Raw genomic sequence first — 17,639 nt, 5'->3', positions numbered from 1 at the left:
TCCTCCCCGCAGGCCTGGAGCCAGCACTGCTCAGTGAGCTGCCCCTGGCTGGGGAAGGAGGGAAGCGTCATGCTGAGCCCATCCAAGCTCAAGGGGACACTGGGCAGTTCACTGCCATGGACCAGCACTTCACAGGCCTCTTACAATAAAGCCTCCAGCCCTCTGGGAGCTTGTAAGACAGGGCAAGAGGGACTGGGCCAGGCCCCCCAAAGCATCAGAAATGGAAGAAATATTAGGCCTGGGAGAACCATCTTAACCCGAGAAGCATGTCAGGATGACTGGTGAGTCTTGAGGATGGAAAACACAAAGGCCTGGACCCTCTCCCCAAAGGGCCGCCCTGCTGGCCCGCCTGAGCCTGGCCCCGTGGGCTTTTCCGGCAGATGCTCCCTGCTAGAGGGGCTTCGCTGCTGAGAGGGGCGGGATGGCCGGGGACGGGAGGAAGACAACACGGAGACTTGAGGTTTCCCTGTGGGGATGTTCCAGTGAGAATGGGGGGCTTCAGGCTCCTGGGAAGACAGTGACAGCTCTGAGGAGCCCTGACTCCTGTCCCCTCCCCACTCCGTGCTAAGAAAATATAATAAGCAGTTTGATTTAGCAGAGATACCTCTGGGGCGCAGTGGGGAAGGGGGCTCACCAGGAAGGTGGCACACCACCGGGATGCCCAGTTTCCTGAGGTCGTCTGCATGGCCCACACCTGACAGCATGAGCAGCTGCGGAGAGTTGATGGCACCTCCACTCAGAATCACCTCCTTGCTGGCATAAGCCTGGAAGAGGCAGGGGGCCACGCAGGTCATGCTTCCTTTCCAGGAGAGCCCGTCAGCACCCGAGAACATGGCCTTGGCGTGACCACTTAGGGAGCCTACTCAAGCCCCAGGGGGCGGAAGCGGATGCTCAGGGCGCCACTAGGGGAAGGGTAGGTACAGGTACCGGGTGCAGGGTGGGTGTGAGCATAAATATTCTGACATTTTCTGCCACAGCCAGAAAGTAATGATCCTAAAATAAGGACTGTAGTGCTTGAATGAGATAAAGGAAGCAAGCACCCAAACGAGCAGTTTAAAATAAAGCGGTGAGCCAGATCTCCACATGGGATGCAGGACAGTCCTTACACACTGCTAAGTGGAAAACTGCACAGTGCAGAGATACGGAGTGTGATCACAGATACGGTTTTTACCTGAGCTGAAAGTTGCTCAGTCATGTCCGACTCTTTGTGACCTCATGGACTGTAGCCCGCCAGGCTCCTCTGTCCACGGGATTTCCAGGCCAAGAATACTGGAGTGGGTTGCCTTTTCCTACTCTAGGGGATCTTCCTGACCCAGGGATCGAACCCAGGTCTCCTGCATTGCAGGCAGGTTCTTTACCATCTGAGCCACCAGGGAAGCCCAATATGGTTTTTAAAGCCTCTAACATAAACCTATCAATTTCTGGACAAGTGTGGAAGGCAGTAGCATACTGAGGTTCAGGAGGGTGCTCACGCCAGAACATCACCGGCCGGTGGCCAGACTGGGGCTCCCTCCCTTCTCCAGGCCACTGCTTCCCGCCAGGCCTGGGGACGGTCTTTCAGGCTATTGCTACCAGCCGCTCGCTCCTTATCACCATGTTGACAGAGACAAGAACATGACTCCTGCCCACCCACACTGACTGTGACCTCGGGGTCACTGCCCACTCCCTCCTGGCTGAGTGAGCTGCTCAGGCCTGGTGGTAATTCACTCACCCTGTGGCTCTCGCCGTTTTTGAGGTACTCCACACCCACTGCACGGGTGCCTTCAAACAGAACCCTTCTCACAAATGTCTGGGTCTCAGCTGTGAGGTTGGGGCGGCTCAGTGCTGGGTGCAGGTACGCGCAGGCTGTGCTCCAGCGCTTGCCTGCAGGACAGAGCAAGGAGATCAGTCAAGCCCATGTGTGCTCCCTGGGTACCTGTTATACAGGAGGAGGTAGGTAAGGACAGAAGTAAGAGGGAGTTTGCTCTTCCCGTGACTGCAAGCTCTGTCTTCAAAGGAAGACTGAGACCCAGATGCCCTGTGCAACTGAAATCCACATGGACCTGGGGTCCCTGGGTGCAGGTGGGGAGATATCCCTCATCCTTGAGAGGATGGCAGAGGCCAGGAAGGGCTAATGACAGCCCTGGGTCCAACCTGGCTGTGCCTCCGCCCTGCTGCCAGCAAGGCTGGTCACCGCTCTGTGCCTCGGTATGCCCATGTGTAAGGCTCTGAAACCGGAGGCTATGTGGCTGGTGAGCTCTCCATTATCCACATCAAATGGGACCAGAGGATGCCCAAGGTGTCGCCACCTCCGGGTCACTTCTCACTGGCTTTGGGTGGTATCCTGTGGGCTCTCACCAGTGCAGTCTGTCACATCCTCTCCACCTCAAACCAGCCCCAGTCTGGCCACACTGACCCTGACCCAGGGGGGCGGGGGGGGGGGGGGGGGGGCGGGGACTGGAGGGATGAGGCTGTGATAGAACAGCTTTTCGTTTTTAAAGGAGGAATCTGGGAGACAGGGAATCAGGAGGCTCGCACCTACCTTCGTGGATAGTCATGTCCATCCAGCCGAAGCCCTCTTGCTGGAAGCCGTTCATGTCCTCGGTGAGGGGGTAGCCGGCCTGCTGTGCCGCCTCCAGGAACGCGCGGTGCAGCGGGTGGCCGCTCTTGCCCCGGGATACGCGCAGGGGCCCGTCGCCGCCGCGGTACCTGCCGGCGCCCAGCTCGTGCGCCTGCGCCCTGCGGAAGTAGGGCAGGCAGTGCGCGTAGTCCCAGCCCGCGGCGCCCTGGCGCTGCCAGCGCTCGTAGTCCTCGGCGTGCCCACGCACGTAGACCATGGCGTTGAGCGACGACGAGCCGCCCCAGACACGACCCCGCGGCCAGTACAGCACGCGGCCGTCCAGGCCCGCCTGCGGCTCAGTGTGGTAGCACCAGTTGTACGTGTCGTCGCACAGGTTGGCCACGAGGGCCGCGGGCATGTGGATCTTCCAGCAGAGCCGCTTGCTCCCCGCGTACACGTCCTTGGGCCCGGCCTCCAGCAGCAGCACATGTTGGTCGGGGTCCTCCGTGAGCCGGCCCGCCAGCACGCAGCCGGCGGAGCCCGCACCCACCACCACGTGGCTGTAGTCACCTCGGCTCCGGGGGCGCTTGCTGGCCAGAGCGCGGAGGCCCCGGGGGCCCTGCGCCCCCAGGGCTCCCCATGGGCCCTGGCATCCTCCCCGCCAGCCTCGCAGGATGCACCACATGCTTCCAAGCCCAAGTTCTCTTACTTCCACCAAGGGAAATGTGATGATTCACTGCCCTAAAAGTAGAAAAAGGGTTTGCAAATTTAACTCAGCATGCATGGTACAGAATCGGTGCCCGCCTGGCACTGGGTGCAGCAGGCCTGGGTGGCACGTTCCTGGGGAACCAGGAGGAGCAAACACAAGCAGGAATATCAGTCCTGCGGGATCAGTGCCTGAAGCGACAAGCCCAGGGCCCGGGGGCACAGGAGGCTCCTCCCCACCTTCGGGGTGTAAGGCGGTAGTCTCCAGAAAGGCTTCCCTGTGACATCTGTCCATGAACCTGGAGTGGGGGCAGGACTCTACCTGCTGGAAAGCAGGGGCTTGACGGCCTTCCATGTTTGCCCTGACTCCTCATCCATTCAAGACACGGAGAAAGTTGCTGGGCCCCTACCACCTGCCAGGCACCATGTGGCCCTCTCTAGGAATACCCAGAGAACAAGATATCTGCCCTCAAAACTGATGGTCTGGGACCAGGGAGACAGACAAGACTTATATAAATAACCAAAGTAAGGTCAAGGTGAGAGGCTAGAGACTATAAAGCTTATAGCCTTTGACCTGAGGGCACCAGAGTGCAGAAGGGTTTGCAGCAGGGGATGGGGTCAGAGCCACAATCTTCAAAGATCACTCTGTCCAGTGCCAGAGTTTTAACAAACGTCAGTAATTTCTGGAGGGTCATTTCCCAACAGTGTTCATATCCATTCCAGCATGCTCAATGCACACGGGGAGAAGAGCCACGATATCCATCAGGACCTGCGCTGACACAGGATCTCTGAGAAGCTCAGGCGTGACTGCCATGAAGCTCAGGCACACAAGGCCTGCCCAAGACTGAGGCTGCAATCAGAGAACCGAAAAACCTCAAGAAAACCCTGATAGATTCCCCCCACCTCTTCTACAATCCTGCACCAAGTCGCCAGCAGCCTATTGCAGGAAACAGGCTAAGAAGAGAGTGGAAAGATTCCAAATCCCCTACCCCTAACTCCATTCCTGCAAGCATAGGAGAGAGACCAGCAGGGCCGCCTAAAAACTAAATCTGAAGCAGGAATTCTGAGATCCTTCCAGCGTTTCAGGCCTCATGCTAGCACAAGGCAGAAGCGGCCACTGCTCAGCTCCCAACTGGGCTGACTTCAACACTCCACACTCAGGACCTGACAGAGTAAAAGGCATGCCCTTGCCTAGGTACAGACACTGTTCACCCTCCAGTCCCTCTTATCCTGTTACACCCAAGGTCATGCATGTATAAGAAAGGTCATGTATACTCATTATAAAGAGAAAAGTAGTGAACAGAACCAGATCCAGGGGGTAACCCATCCAGATGTTAGAACTATCAAAGACTTCAAAGTAACAAAGTTTAAAGTTTTGAAAGATTTCGTTGAAAAGGTGGACATGTTGAACAGATGGGCAATTTCAGCAAAAAGTTGACAATAAAAAAAGGCACAACTGCTACAAATAATAAAAAAAATTACCAGAGATAAACAATTTGACTGGAAATGGCAGAGAAACAAGTGAAACTGAACATCAGGTTAGTAAAACTCATCCAGTGGAAATACAAACAGAAGAAAGAGTGAAAGAGAGAACAGAACAGCTGAGAGCTACAGGATGAGACCAAACTATCTGAAGTATACACGACTGGAGTCTGAGGAGGAGGAGGAGAGGGTAAAGGGAAAAAGAAGAGGGATGGAGAGGCGGAGCAGCAGAGGCAGAAGGCGAGAGGCGGGCAGGCAGGAGGACAGAGGGCGCATAGCGGAGAAAAGATATCTGAAGAGATAACTGCTCAGACTGCCCCCAGATTAATACCCGACAAAAATATCACAGATTCAAGACGCTTAGACCATCCCAAGCAAGATTAATATAATGAGAAACACACCTAAGGTATATCACAGTCAAACTGCTGAAATCCCAGAAGATCATCAAAGGAGCCAGCCCCCTGCAAAAACATGTACAGAGGAATAAATTTAAGAGTGCCTGCAACTTCTTATCAGAACACATACAACCCCGTGGGAGGGGAGTCTGGGGGAGAATGGATGCGTGTATATGTAAGGCTGAGTCCCTTCACTGCTCACCTGAAACTGTCACAACATCATTAATCAGCTATACCCCAATACCAGATAAAAGTTAAAAAAAAGAATGAAACTCAGATATGATCTTTTGGATGTTTTATACCACCCTGTTGAAAATCACTGAGTTAAATACATTAGTGTCATAGCATTAAAAAAATAATAGTAAACATACAATCCAGGATCAGATAAAGATGGAGGGGGGAAAGCAAGAAAATCATGTAACTGAGTAGGATCAACAGAGAAAAACAGGAAAAGAGAGGAATTGGGACAAAACCTGGGCCCCCAGTAGGGAGCTGTGAAACACGACGTTTCTGCCTCACTGGTGGAGTGATCTGCCTAGACAGACAGGGAGCCTCGGGGCCTCAGAGGAGAGTGTGGTAGCCAGCTTGCGAGGGACAGAGCAGAGAAAGACCTGCAGAGACGGTGCAGAGACCACCCAGCACTACCCAGCCTGAGACATTCGTCCTCTGACGTGGGTGGGGGCTGGGTGCTGTGGCTCTGGCTTCAGAGACCAGACCTGGAGCAAGGACTGGGGTTGCCTGTGTGGCGACAGTCTGAGGGGGTAGGGAAGAAGCCTCGACGTGCCAGAGTCAAGGGACCATTGCTGGGGGGCATACATGGTACCACACAACTGCACTCATTTCACATGCCAGCAAGGTAATGCTCAAAATCCTTCAAGCTACGTGAACCGAGAACTTCCAGATGTACAAGCTGGATTTAGAAAAGGCAGAGGAACTAGAGATCAAATTGCCAACAGCCATTTGATCATAGATAAAGCAAGAGAATTTCAGAAAAACATCTACTCTGCTTCACTGACTATGCCAAAGCCTTATACTGTGTGGATCACAGCAAACTGTGAAAAATTCTTAAAAAGATGGGAATACCAGACCACCTGACCTGCCTCCTGAGAAACTTGTATGCAGGCCAAGAAGCAAAAGAACTGGACATGGAACAGCGGGACTGGTTCAAAAATGGGAAAGGAGTACACTGAGGCTGTATATTGTCACCCTGCTTATTTAACTTATATGCAGAGTACATCATGAGAAATGCTGACCTGGATAAAGCTCAAGGTGGAATCAAGATTGCCAGGAGGAATATCAATAGCCTCAGATATGTACCCTTATGGCAGAGAGCAAAGAACTAAAGAGCCTCTTGATGAAGGTTAAAGAGGAGTTTGAAAAAGCTGGCTTAAAACTCAACATTCAAAACACAAAGGTCATGGCATCTGGTCCCATCACTTCATGGCAAATATATAGGGAATCAATGGAAACAGTGACAGACTTTATATTCTTGGGCTCCAAAATCATTGCGTACGGTGACTGCAGGCATGAAATTAAAAGACGCTTGCCCCTTGGAAGAAAAGCAATGACAAATCTATACACCATATTAAAAAGCAGAGGCATTACTTTACCGACACAGGTCCGTCTAGTCAAAGCTATGGTTTTTCCAGTAGTCACAGGTGGATGTGAGAGTTGGACCATAAAGAAGGCTGAACACCAAAGAATTAATGCTTTTGAATTGTGGTATTGGAGAAGATTCTTAAGAGTCCCTTGGACTGCAAAGAGATTAAACCAATCAATCCTAATGGAAATCAATCCTGAACATTCATTGGAAGGACTGATGCTGAAGCTCCAATACTCTGGCCACCTGATGCGAAGGTGGTCTTTTCATTAGAAAAGACGCTGATGCTGGGAAAGATTGAAGGCACGAGGAAAAGGCGACAACAGAGGATGAGATGATCGGATGGCATCATAGACACGATGGACAAGAGTTCGAACAAGCTCCGGGGGGTGGTGAAGGACAGGGAAACCTGGGGTGCTGCAGTCCATGGGGTCACAAAGAGTTGGACACAACTGAGCCACTGAACAGCAACAAGAGCACGAGGAGAGGGCCGGGACTGCCAAAGAGTCTCTTTCTCCACGTCCCCACTGTCAGGGAGCAGGGCGCCGCTTTCAGAAGCTCCAGGAGTGGGGACAGGGCACCGCTGCCATCTCGGACTCCAGGGGTGGGCATGAACTGCTGCCACTGAGGGCCATACAACTGGATGCCCCTGCCTCTCTGGGAGTGCGCACGGGTGACGCGGCTGCACATCCCTTGTTGGGGCTAATGGTCAGCACATACCGAGGAAAGAGACAGCAAGCGTCCAAAGCAAAAACAATCCTCGTGCCAAAAAATATAAATGCACACAAGCTATGCAGGGGCTCTCCTGCATATAAAAGGCCGTCCAAGACTGCAGCAGACGATTGTCTCTCCCAGACTTACCGAGTAAGAGAAATACAAGCAAAATGAAGAAACAGAGGAACCACTCCCATTAAAGGGCCAAGAGAATCCCCCTGAAGGAATAAACAAGGAAACAGACCTCTTCGCTGACAAACACTGAGTTCAAAAAGGAGATAATGAAAATGCTGAAGGAATTAAGGAAAGTTATCGAAAGAAGTGCAGATGACTGTAAAAAAGAACTAGAAACTGTAAGGAGGAGCCAAGAAAAATGAGAAAATTCATTTGCTGAGAGGAAAGCTGAGCTAAAGGCAACGAACAGCAGAATGAATAATGCAGAAGAAAGAATAGTGACCTGTTAGGTAGAATAATGGAAATTATCCAATCAGAAGAAAAAAAAAAACAAAATGAAAATCAAGTGAACAAGAAAAGGAAGCAATGTATGATAACATAAAGTGTGCCCATCTACACATAATAGGGATTCCAGAAGGAGGAGAAAGGGGGATTGAAAATGTATGTGAATAAATTACGGCTGAAAATTTCCCAAACCTAAAGAAGGATACAGATATTCAGACACAGGAAGCACAAAGTGTCTCAAACAAGATGAGCCCAATCAGACCTACGCCAAGACACGTGGTAACAAAAAGGCAAAGAGCCCACGTGCACTGCAGAAGACTCGAGAGATGCGGACTCAGTCCATGGGCGGGGGAGATCCCTGCAGCAGGAAATGGCAACCCACTCCAGTATTCCTGCCTGGAAAATGCCATGGAGAGAGGAGCCTGATGGACTAAACAGTCCATGGGATCCAGAGAGTTGGACACAAAGGAGCGACCGAGTGCACACACACAAAGATAAAGAGAGGATTCTATTAGGGCAGCAACAGGAAAACAAAGAGTTAATTACAAGGCGATCCCTATAAGGTTATCAGCTGATTTCTCTACAGAAACACTGCAGGCCAGAAGGGAGCGGCAAAATATATTCAAAGTCTTGAAAGGAAAACATCCGCAACCTAGAATACTCCACCAAGAAAGATGATCATTTAGAATACGAGGAGAAATAATTTCTCAGACAAGCAAAAAGTAAAAGAATACAGTAATCCTAAACCTATCTGAAAAGAAATACTGAAAGGTCTTCTCTGAATAGAAAAAAAGCAGGAAGAAACTGGAAATCACAATTGGAAAGTAAATCAGTCAGTATACAGATAAAAAAAAAAAAAAGAAAACTGTGAAAGTGATGATAAAAGAACAGCAAAAGGATAAACATGAAGATGTAAAAAAAGACATCAAAATCAAAAAATGTGGAGGAGGAGAGTAAGAAAATGCAGATTCTTTCTTTTTTAAAGAATGTGTCTGAGCTTTTATGACTATCAGTCTACAGTAAGCAGATATAGGAAAAGTCTAATATACTTGTAAAACGGTAATCACAAATCAAAACAGACAATAGAGTCACAAAAACCAAAAAGAAGAGAACATAAGCATAAAATAAAAGGAAATCATCAAACCACAAAAAGAAAAATGAACAAAAAAGAAACATAGAATCAACTGGAAAACAAAGCTTAAAATAGCAATAAACACATCAGACCAGATCAGATCAGTCGCTCAGTCGTGTCCGACTCTTTGCGACCCCATGAATCGCAGCACGCCAGGCCTCCCTGTCCATCACCAACTCCCGGAGTTCACTCAGACTCACGTCCATTGAGTCAGTGATGCCATCCAGCCGTCTCATCCTCTGTCGTCCCCTTCTCCTCCTGCCCCCAATCCCTCCCAGCATCAGAGTCTTTTCCAATGAGTCAACTCTTCGCATGAGGTGGCCACAGTACTGGAGTTTCAGCTTTAGCATCATTCCTTCCAAAGAAATCCCAGGGCTGATCTCCTTCAGAATGGACTGGTTGGATCACCCTGCAGTCCAAGGGACTCTCAAGAGTCTTCTCCAACACCACAGTTCAAAAGCATCAATTCTTTGGCACTCAACTTTCTTCACAGTCCAACTCTCACATCCATACATGACCACAGGAAAAACCATAGCCTTGACTAGACATATATATCAATAATTACCTTAACTGTCAACAGACTGAATGCTCCATTCAAAAAGACAGAGTGGCAGACTGGATTAAAAAAAAAAGAGCCTACAATATGCTACCTGTAGAGACCCACCGTAGGGCAGATGGCACACAGATTGAAAATGAGGGGATAGAAAAAGATATTTCATGCAAATGGAAATGATTAGAAAGCAGGAGTTGCAAAACTCATATCAGACAAAATAAACTTTAAAACAAAGGCCATAAAGAAAGATAAAAAAGGACACTACATAGTAGGTCTTTCATAGGTGGTGTGGTCACTCACCTAGAGCCAGATATCGGGGAGTGTGAAGTCAAATGGACTTAGGAAGCATTACTACAAACAAAGCTAGTGAAAGTACTGGAATTCCAGCTGAGCTGTTTCAAATCCTAAAAGATGCTGCTGTTAAAGTGCTGCACTCAATATGCCAGCAAATTTGGAAAACTCAGCAGTGGCCACAGAAATGGAAACAGTCAGTTTTCATTCCAATACCAGAGAATGTTCAAACTACTGTATAATTGTGCTCATTTCACATGCTAGCAAGGTAATGTTCAAAATCCTTCAAACTAGGTCTCAACAGTAAGTGAGAACTGAGAACTTTCAGTCGTACAAGCTGGATTTAGAAAAGATAGAGGAACCAGAGATCAAATTCCAACATCTATTGGATCACAGAAAAAGCAAGAGAATTCCAGAAAAAACATCGACTTCTGCTTCACCGAGTATGCTAAAGCCTTGCACTGTGTGGATCACAACAAACTGCTGAACATTTTTAAGTGATGGGAAAATACCAGACCAGCTCACCTGCCTCCTGAGAAACCTGTATGCAGGTCAAGAAGCAGCAACTGGAACCAGACATGGAACAACAGACTGGTTCCAAATTGGGAAAGGAGTACGTCAAGGCTGTATATTGTCACACTCCTTATTTAACTTACATGCAGAGTACATCATGCAAAATGCAGGGCTAGATGAATCAAGCTGGAATCAAGATTGCCAGGAGAAATATCAATAACCTCAGACATGCAGATGATACCACCCTAAAGGCAGAAAGGAAAGAGAAACTAAAGAGCCTCTTGATGAAAAAACTGGCTTAAAACTCAACATTCAGAATATGGAGATCATGGCATCTGGTCCCATCACTTCACGGCAAATAGATGGGGAAAAAGTGGAAAGAGTGACAGATTTTACTTTCTTGGGCTCCAAATCACTGCAGATGGTGACTGGAGTCACAAAATAAAAGACCCTGGCTGCTTGGAAGAAAAGCTATGACAGACCTAAACAGTGTATTAAAAAGCAGAGACATCACTTTGTCAACGAAGTTCTCTATAGTCAAAGCTATGGTTTTTCCAGTAGTCATGTATGGATGTGAGAGTTGGGCCATAAAGAAGGCTGAGCATGGAAGAATTGATGCTTTTGGACTATGGTGCTAGAGAAGACTCCTGAGAGTCCCTCGAACAGCAAGGAGATCAAACCAGTTAATCCTAAAAGAAATCAACCCTGAATATTCATTGGAAGGACTGATATGAAGCTCCAATAATTTGGCCACCTGATTTGAAGAGCTGACTCACTGGAGAAGACCCTGATGCTGGGAAAGACTGAGGGCAAGAGGAGAAGGGGACGACCGAGGATGAGATGGTTGGATGGCCTCATTGACTCAATGGACGGGAGTTTGAGCAAGCTCCAGGGGATGGTGAAGGACAGGGAAGCCTGGTGTGCTGCAGTCCATGGGGTCGCAAAGAGTCAGACACAGGTGAGCGACTGAACACCACCAACAAATGGAGATGCAGACACAGAACAGGCTTGTGGACAGGGAGACGGGGCGGGTGGGAGGGAGAGGGTAGGACGGACGGAAAGACTAGCATGGAAACATATACGTTACTGCATGTGAAACAGATAGCGGTGGGAATTTGCTCTGTGACTCAGAGAGCTCAAACAGGGGCTCTGTGACAACCTAGAGGGGTTGGATGGGGTGGGAGGTTCAAGACAGAGGGGACATATATATACTTATGGCTGATTCATGCTGATGTGTGGCAGAAACCAACAGAATATTGTAAAGCAATTATCCTTCAATTTAAAATAAATAAATTAAAAAAAAGAGGATTTCACACTCCTCAACGTATATGCACCTAACACAGGAGCACCAAATACATAAAACAAATACCAGCAGATACAAAGGGAGAAATTGATGGAATAGAATAATAGTAGGAGACTTCAACACCCCACTGTCATCAATGGACAGATCTTTTAAACACAAAAATCAATAAGGCAACAGATTCTATTAATGATAGAGCAGCTGGACTCAACTGATGCTTTCAGGACATTATGAGACAGGCATGGGACCTGGGACCCTTTGCTGCAATGCTGCAAAGCGTGTACCTGGACACACCTCTCCTCAAGCTACAAAACACAAAGACACTATGTGGGACTAAAAATAATGGCATGCATGCACAGCTGGGGAAAATTCTGGACCAAAAGATACACACCCAACCACACCCACATCCACCTGCCATTCCTGAAGAGCCAGGAGCCAAAACATGAAAGGGTCTTGGGAGCAAAAGCAGGGTCCTGAGCATGCTGCCTGCGCTCATCACCACCAGCGCTAAGTCGCTTCAGTCCTGTCCAACTCTGTGCGACCCTATGGACTGCATGTAGCCCGCCAGGCTCCTCAGTCCATGGGATTCTCCAGGCAAGAATACCAGAGTAGGTAGTCATTCCCTTCTCCAGAGGATCTTCGCAACCCATGGATCGAACCCAGGTCTCCTGCATTGCAGGCGGGGAAAACCACCTAAGCCACCCCTCCAGCTCGAACCTCTGGACACATCCCTACTCTCACCCTGTATAAGAAACGAGCTTGCCCCTACTCACTCCTGCAGCCTGCACGGGAGCCCCAATAAAGCCTTGTGGGAGTTTACAGTCTGACCTCTAGTCAATTTCTATTTGGGAAGGCCAAGAACCCTGACTGCCCAACATGGGCAGTTCCCTTCTGGGGAGAGGCACCTCCAGGACCACTGAATGCAGCTTTCTTGTGGGTGACAAGTGGACATATGACCCTCTTGTTTCAGTGTCAAGAAGGCAGCCTTCCTGGCCCCTGGAGGTCTCAGGACCTCATTCAAGGAATGCTTTCCCCTCCCCCTTGTCCTTCTCCCTCTCCTGAAATCTCTCTGCTGCTCCTCTCTCTGTCCTCTCCTCTCTCCTTCCCAGACAGTGAGTGTTGGGCAGCTACAGCCTCCCTGCTCTCAGCTCCTGCGACCTGCTCCCTCTGGCTGCCAACAGCTCACCTCGACACCAGACAAGCAGGGGTGGGAGAGGCTCGCCTCACGCCCTGCAGACACTGGTGCAGCAGGCTCCCCTGAAGGGAGATTTATGAGGCTGACACAGGTTTAAGCCTCGTATGGTGCACATTACTTTGCCAACAAAGGTCCGTCTAGTCAAGGCTATGGTTTTTCCAGTGGTCATGTATGGATGTGAGAGTTGGACTGTGAAGAAAGCTGAGCGCTGAAGAATTGATGCTTTTGAACTGTGGTGTTGGAGAAGACTCTTGAGAGTCCCTTGGACTGCAAGGGGATCCAACCAGTCCATTCTGAAGGAGATCAGTCCTGGGATTTCTTTGGAAGGACTGATGCTGAAGCTGAAACTCCAATACTTTGGCCACCTCATGCGAAGAGTTGACTCATTGGAGAAGACCCTGATGCTGGGAGGGATTGGGGGCAGGAGGAGAAGGGGACGACAGAGAATGAGATGGCTGGATGGCATCACTGACTCGATGGACGTGAGTCTGAGTGAACTCCGGGAGTTGGTGATGGACAGGGAGGCCTGGCGTGCTGCGATTCATGGGGTCGCACACGACTGAGTGACTGAACTGAACTGAGTGCAGTGGCTGGAAGCCCTTTGGTCCAGCACTCTCAGCTTTACTTTCCTGTTAGGTCTTTCTCTTTTTCAGTCTTCCCTGCTCTTCCTCCCTGTACCTCTCCCTTGATACATGTAGCTGCACTCCCATCCCCTTTATCCTGAAAACTCCTTTGCGTATTTAAGTTTTTGTCATTGGTGCCTTTGTTTTATGTACTTTTGTCTGTCCAATTGCTCTTGCAAGTCTCTGCCAAAATCGTGGGCACAGTGAAGCATTTAAATCTTGAAATACAACCACAGCCCACATTGCCTGCTCCAGCCATGGGGTACTTGGAGGGACTTTAGAAAGGAGCTTGCATTTTTCCCTCCTCTGCCTTTATTATGTAACTATTCTGCCTGTGTTCTTAGGAAATGCCTGATTCATCTGAGTTCCCCAGACGAATAAAAAGGGTCATTTTAATATAAGGAGGAAAATTATGAGATCTCTTGTTCTATAAAAATTGCCTTGTCTGGCTAAAGATTGCAGATTTAATGAATAGAGATCTATCTTTAGATTCAGGGGCTTCCCAGGTGGCTCAGTGATAAAGAATCTGCCCACCAGTGCAGGAGATGTGGGTTCGATCCTTGGGTCAGGAAGATCCCCTGGCGAAGGAAATGGCAACCCACTCCAGTATTCTTGCCAGGGAAACTCAATGGACAGAGGAGCCTGGTGGGCTACAGTCCGTGGGGTCACAAAGAGTCAAATGCAATTCAGTGACCGAGCATGAGCATCTTTAGATTCAACATTAAGTATAATGTTTTCATTGTACCTAGGGTTACTGAAAGGTAGTAAGTGCATATTATTTTTGTTATGAAATTTGTCATCAGGGAAAGTCATCTGATATGGTTATATTTTTAAGTAAATGTAACTGGGATAAGAATTTTAAAAATAAACTAAGATAAATGATAGGAGCTCATTGACTATCCAGTTGATTTCAAATAAGATAAAATATTGGAAACATTAATTGCTGAACAAGTCAAATTTACCTAATTTGTCTTTTGTGAGAGAGGAACAAAAGTTGTTTGGTGCCTCAATGAGATGGTCTCTACCAACCTATAGAACACTGATACAGAAGAGTTCACGGCTGTTTAAGGAAAGTAGCATGTGTATTTTAGGAAAGAAGGTACAAGGAATGGAAATATATTTTTTAACAGAAAAAGCGTGACTTTGTCCTAAAGCTGATTATTTCTAAGTGGAAAGAGTAAGGGACAAAGAATGGCTACAAAAAGTGGCAGAAGTGGAACATCGAGTAAAGAATTTTGTACGTGGTCAGGATTTTCTAAGGTAGGATTAAACTTAATTAGGCAAATGGCTTTTATTAAGATAGGCTGAATCAGGACAAGATTTGGTCTCACTCTTGTTAAGAGAAGAAACTTTTCCTGGAATACTGCTCTTGATAACAGATTGTGTGAGTTTCTGTGCCTTTAAGTGAGCTATATTTACTTCTGAAAACATTTTTTTCACCTTAGCTCAAGGAATAATTTTTTCACAGTGATCTATTATTTTATCTGACAGGGTGTTTAAAAAAACATTTTGAAATTTTTGACAGATTTTCCAAATATCAAATTCTAATTAAAGTTCTTTTGATCTCCAGCTAAATAACTATGGGAGCTTCAAAGAGCCCCTGGAGCATCCCAAAGAGAGATCCTAAACTAACTGGGTTGGTGTCTTAAATTACATGGGAAACGCTGTCCAAACTTGTGCTGATGTGTCAGATGGAATCATCAGGCTTTCCCCAGTTGGATCACAACCGCCAAACATATAGGGGAAGGGTCTGGGTCCTTGCACTGTCTACTGTCACATTACTCTGTGTCCAAGACACCCCTGTGGTCAGACTCCCACCTCTGGGCCCTCAGATCCTGACCCCTGGGGCATTTTCCATTGTGCCAACTCTGTTCCTCCAGAAGATCCTTTTCGCTCCTCTAGGAGACCCTTCACGGCAGGCCTTGGCAGCCCTTATACAGTGACGGACCACCTTTCGGGCTGGCCACTTTCAAGCAGCCCACATCTTCAGCTTTATAGATGCTCAGTTTCGAGGAATCCAACTCAACATCAGGAAACCTGTTATAGGACAAAAGCATTATGGACAACTGACCCCTCTCAGGGAGAGTCCTGGCAATGCACGGGTTCAAATGGCCCCTATTGGGGACCCCTCCTGCAAGGGATGGGGTGACCAGAGACATCTGGTTAATTCATGGGAGAGTCGAGGATGCTCAGAATCCTGTTAGGTGAGAAAGGAATTCAGGAATACTCTGATTTCTTCTGACAAAATCCCCCTAGTATATTTTCCTGGGATGCTGGAATTCACTTTGAGGAGGGCTCTCAGTTGCAAGTTACTCAACATGGGAGGGTCCTCTACTAAGCTCTGCCCCCTCCCCAAATAGAAATCTCTGGAATGGATCCTTAAAAATTGGAAATTTGGAAAAAATAAATGTGTTGTAAAGGGAAAAACTTAGACTTTACTGTGACACTACTTGGTGTTGTGGTTTATACAGGTGGGGGAATGAATAAAAATGGTCTGAAAATGGGTCTGTACATTATAACACCTGAATTTCTCTTTCTGACCTTTTATTGTTAGTGAATAAGAATGCGAGGAACTTCTGTGTATTGATTTTGTACCCTGTGAGTTTACATATTTCATTGATTTTCTCATGGTATCTTTAGTGTGTTCTATGCATAGTATGAGGTAGTCTGCACACAATGACTTCTACTTCTTTTCCAATCTGGATTCCTTTTTTTTTTCTGATTGCTGTGGCCAAGACTTCCAAAATGATATTAATACTGATGACAGTGGGCATCCTTGTCTTGTTCCTGATTTTAGAGGAAATGCTTTCAGTTATTTACTATTGAGAATAATGTTTGCTGTGGGACTGTTGTATATGGCCTTTATTATGTTGAGGTAAGGAAACAATCCCATACAACAATGCAACAAAAAGAATAAAGTATCCAGGAATAAAGCTACCAGAGGAGACAAAATACCTGTATGCAGAAAACTAAATGACACTGACAAAAGAAATCAAATAAGACACAAACAGATGGAGAGACACACTGTGTTCTTGGATTGGAAGAATCAATACTGTGAAAATGACTATACTACCCAAAGCAATCTACAGATTCAGTCAATCCATATCAAATTACCAATGGCATTTTTCACAGAACTAGAACATACAATTTTACAATTTATAGCAACTAAACAACAGCCGGAGAAGGCAATGGCACCCCACTCCAGTATTCTTGCCTAGAGACTCCTCATGGACAGAGAAGCCTGGCAGGCTACAGTCCATGGGGCCACAGAGAGCCAGACACGACTGAGAGACAAAGCACAGCACAGCACAAACAACAACAGTAATGGAAACGCAAAGACCCTGAGCAGCCAAAGAAATTTTGAGAAAGAAAAACTGAGTTGGAGGAACCAAGCTCCCTGACTTGAGACTATACTACAAAGCCATGGTAATCAAGATAGTATAGTTCTGGCACAGAAACAGACATGTAGATCATGAAACAAAACAGAAAGCCCCAAGAGAAACCTATGCAACTACGGGCACCTTATATTTTGACAGAGGGGGAAAGAATATACAAAAAAACCAAAACCCGGCCACTTCATTAAGTGGTGCTGGAGTAAAAATTCAGTGGTGCTGGGAAAACTGGGCCACTATGTATGAGAGAAGAAGATTAGAACACTTCCTAAACCATATACAAAAACTAACTCAAAATGGAGTAAAGACCTACATGCAAGGCCAGAAACTCTAAAACTCTTAGAAGAAAACACTGCCAGAACACCCATGGACAGAAATTGCAGTGAGATCCTTTATGACCCACCTTCTAGAACAATGGATATAAAAACAAAACTAAACAAATGGGACTTAATTAAACTTAAAAGCTTTTGCACAGTAAAGGAAAATATAAAGAAGATGAAAGAAACAACCCTCAGAATGGGAGAAAATAATTGAAACAATAGTAACTGGCAAAGGTTTAATCTCCAAAATATACTAAAGAGCTCATGCGTTTCAATATCAGAAATACAACCCAATCAGAAAATGGGCAGAAGATTTAAACAGACATTTTTCCAAAGAAGACATAGAGATGGCCAACAAACACATGAAAAGATGCTCAATATCACTCATTATTAGAGAAATGCAAATCAAAACTACAATGAGGTATC

At 47.2% G+C, this 17,639-nt stretch overlaps 1 protein-coding gene across 5 annotated transcripts in view; it reads right to left on the bottom strand.

The window, feature by feature from the left end:
* Positions 1 to 17,639, bottom strand: part of CHDH (choline dehydrogenase) — a 92,211-nt gene that overhangs the window by 21,488 nt on the left and 53,084 nt on the right. For 3 of the 5 annotated variants that reach the window (XM_070776492.1, XM_070776491.1, XM_070776489.1), the window contains 3 exons: positions 2,522 to 3,280; positions 1,712 to 1,863; positions 605 to 764 (listed from right to left, as the gene is read on the bottom strand). In XM_070776492.1, coding sequence (XP_070632593.1) covers positions 605 to 764; positions 1,712 to 1,863; positions 2,522 to 3,224 — 1,015 coding nt within the window. In that variant the 5' untranslated portion in view covers positions 3,225 to 3,280. Of the gene's footprint in view, positions 1 to 604; positions 765 to 1,711; positions 1,864 to 2,521; positions 3,281 to 5,127; positions 5,188 to 17,639 lie in introns of all 5 variants that reach the window. The other 2 variants (XM_070776490.1, XM_019984674.2) reach the window with 2 other exon arrangements.

This window comes from Bos indicus, chromosome 22 (genome assembly GCF_029378745.1).
Source record: "Bos indicus isolate NIAB-ARS_2022 breed Sahiwal x Tharparkar chromosome 22, NIAB-ARS_B.indTharparkar_mat_pri_1.0, whole genome shotgun sequence".
NCBI classification, from domain to species: Eukaryota; Metazoa; Chordata; class Mammalia; order Artiodactyla; family Bovidae; genus Bos; species Bos indicus.
Note: the sequence above shows the minus strand (reverse complement) of the source record. Positions and strands in the feature narration are given on the sequence as shown.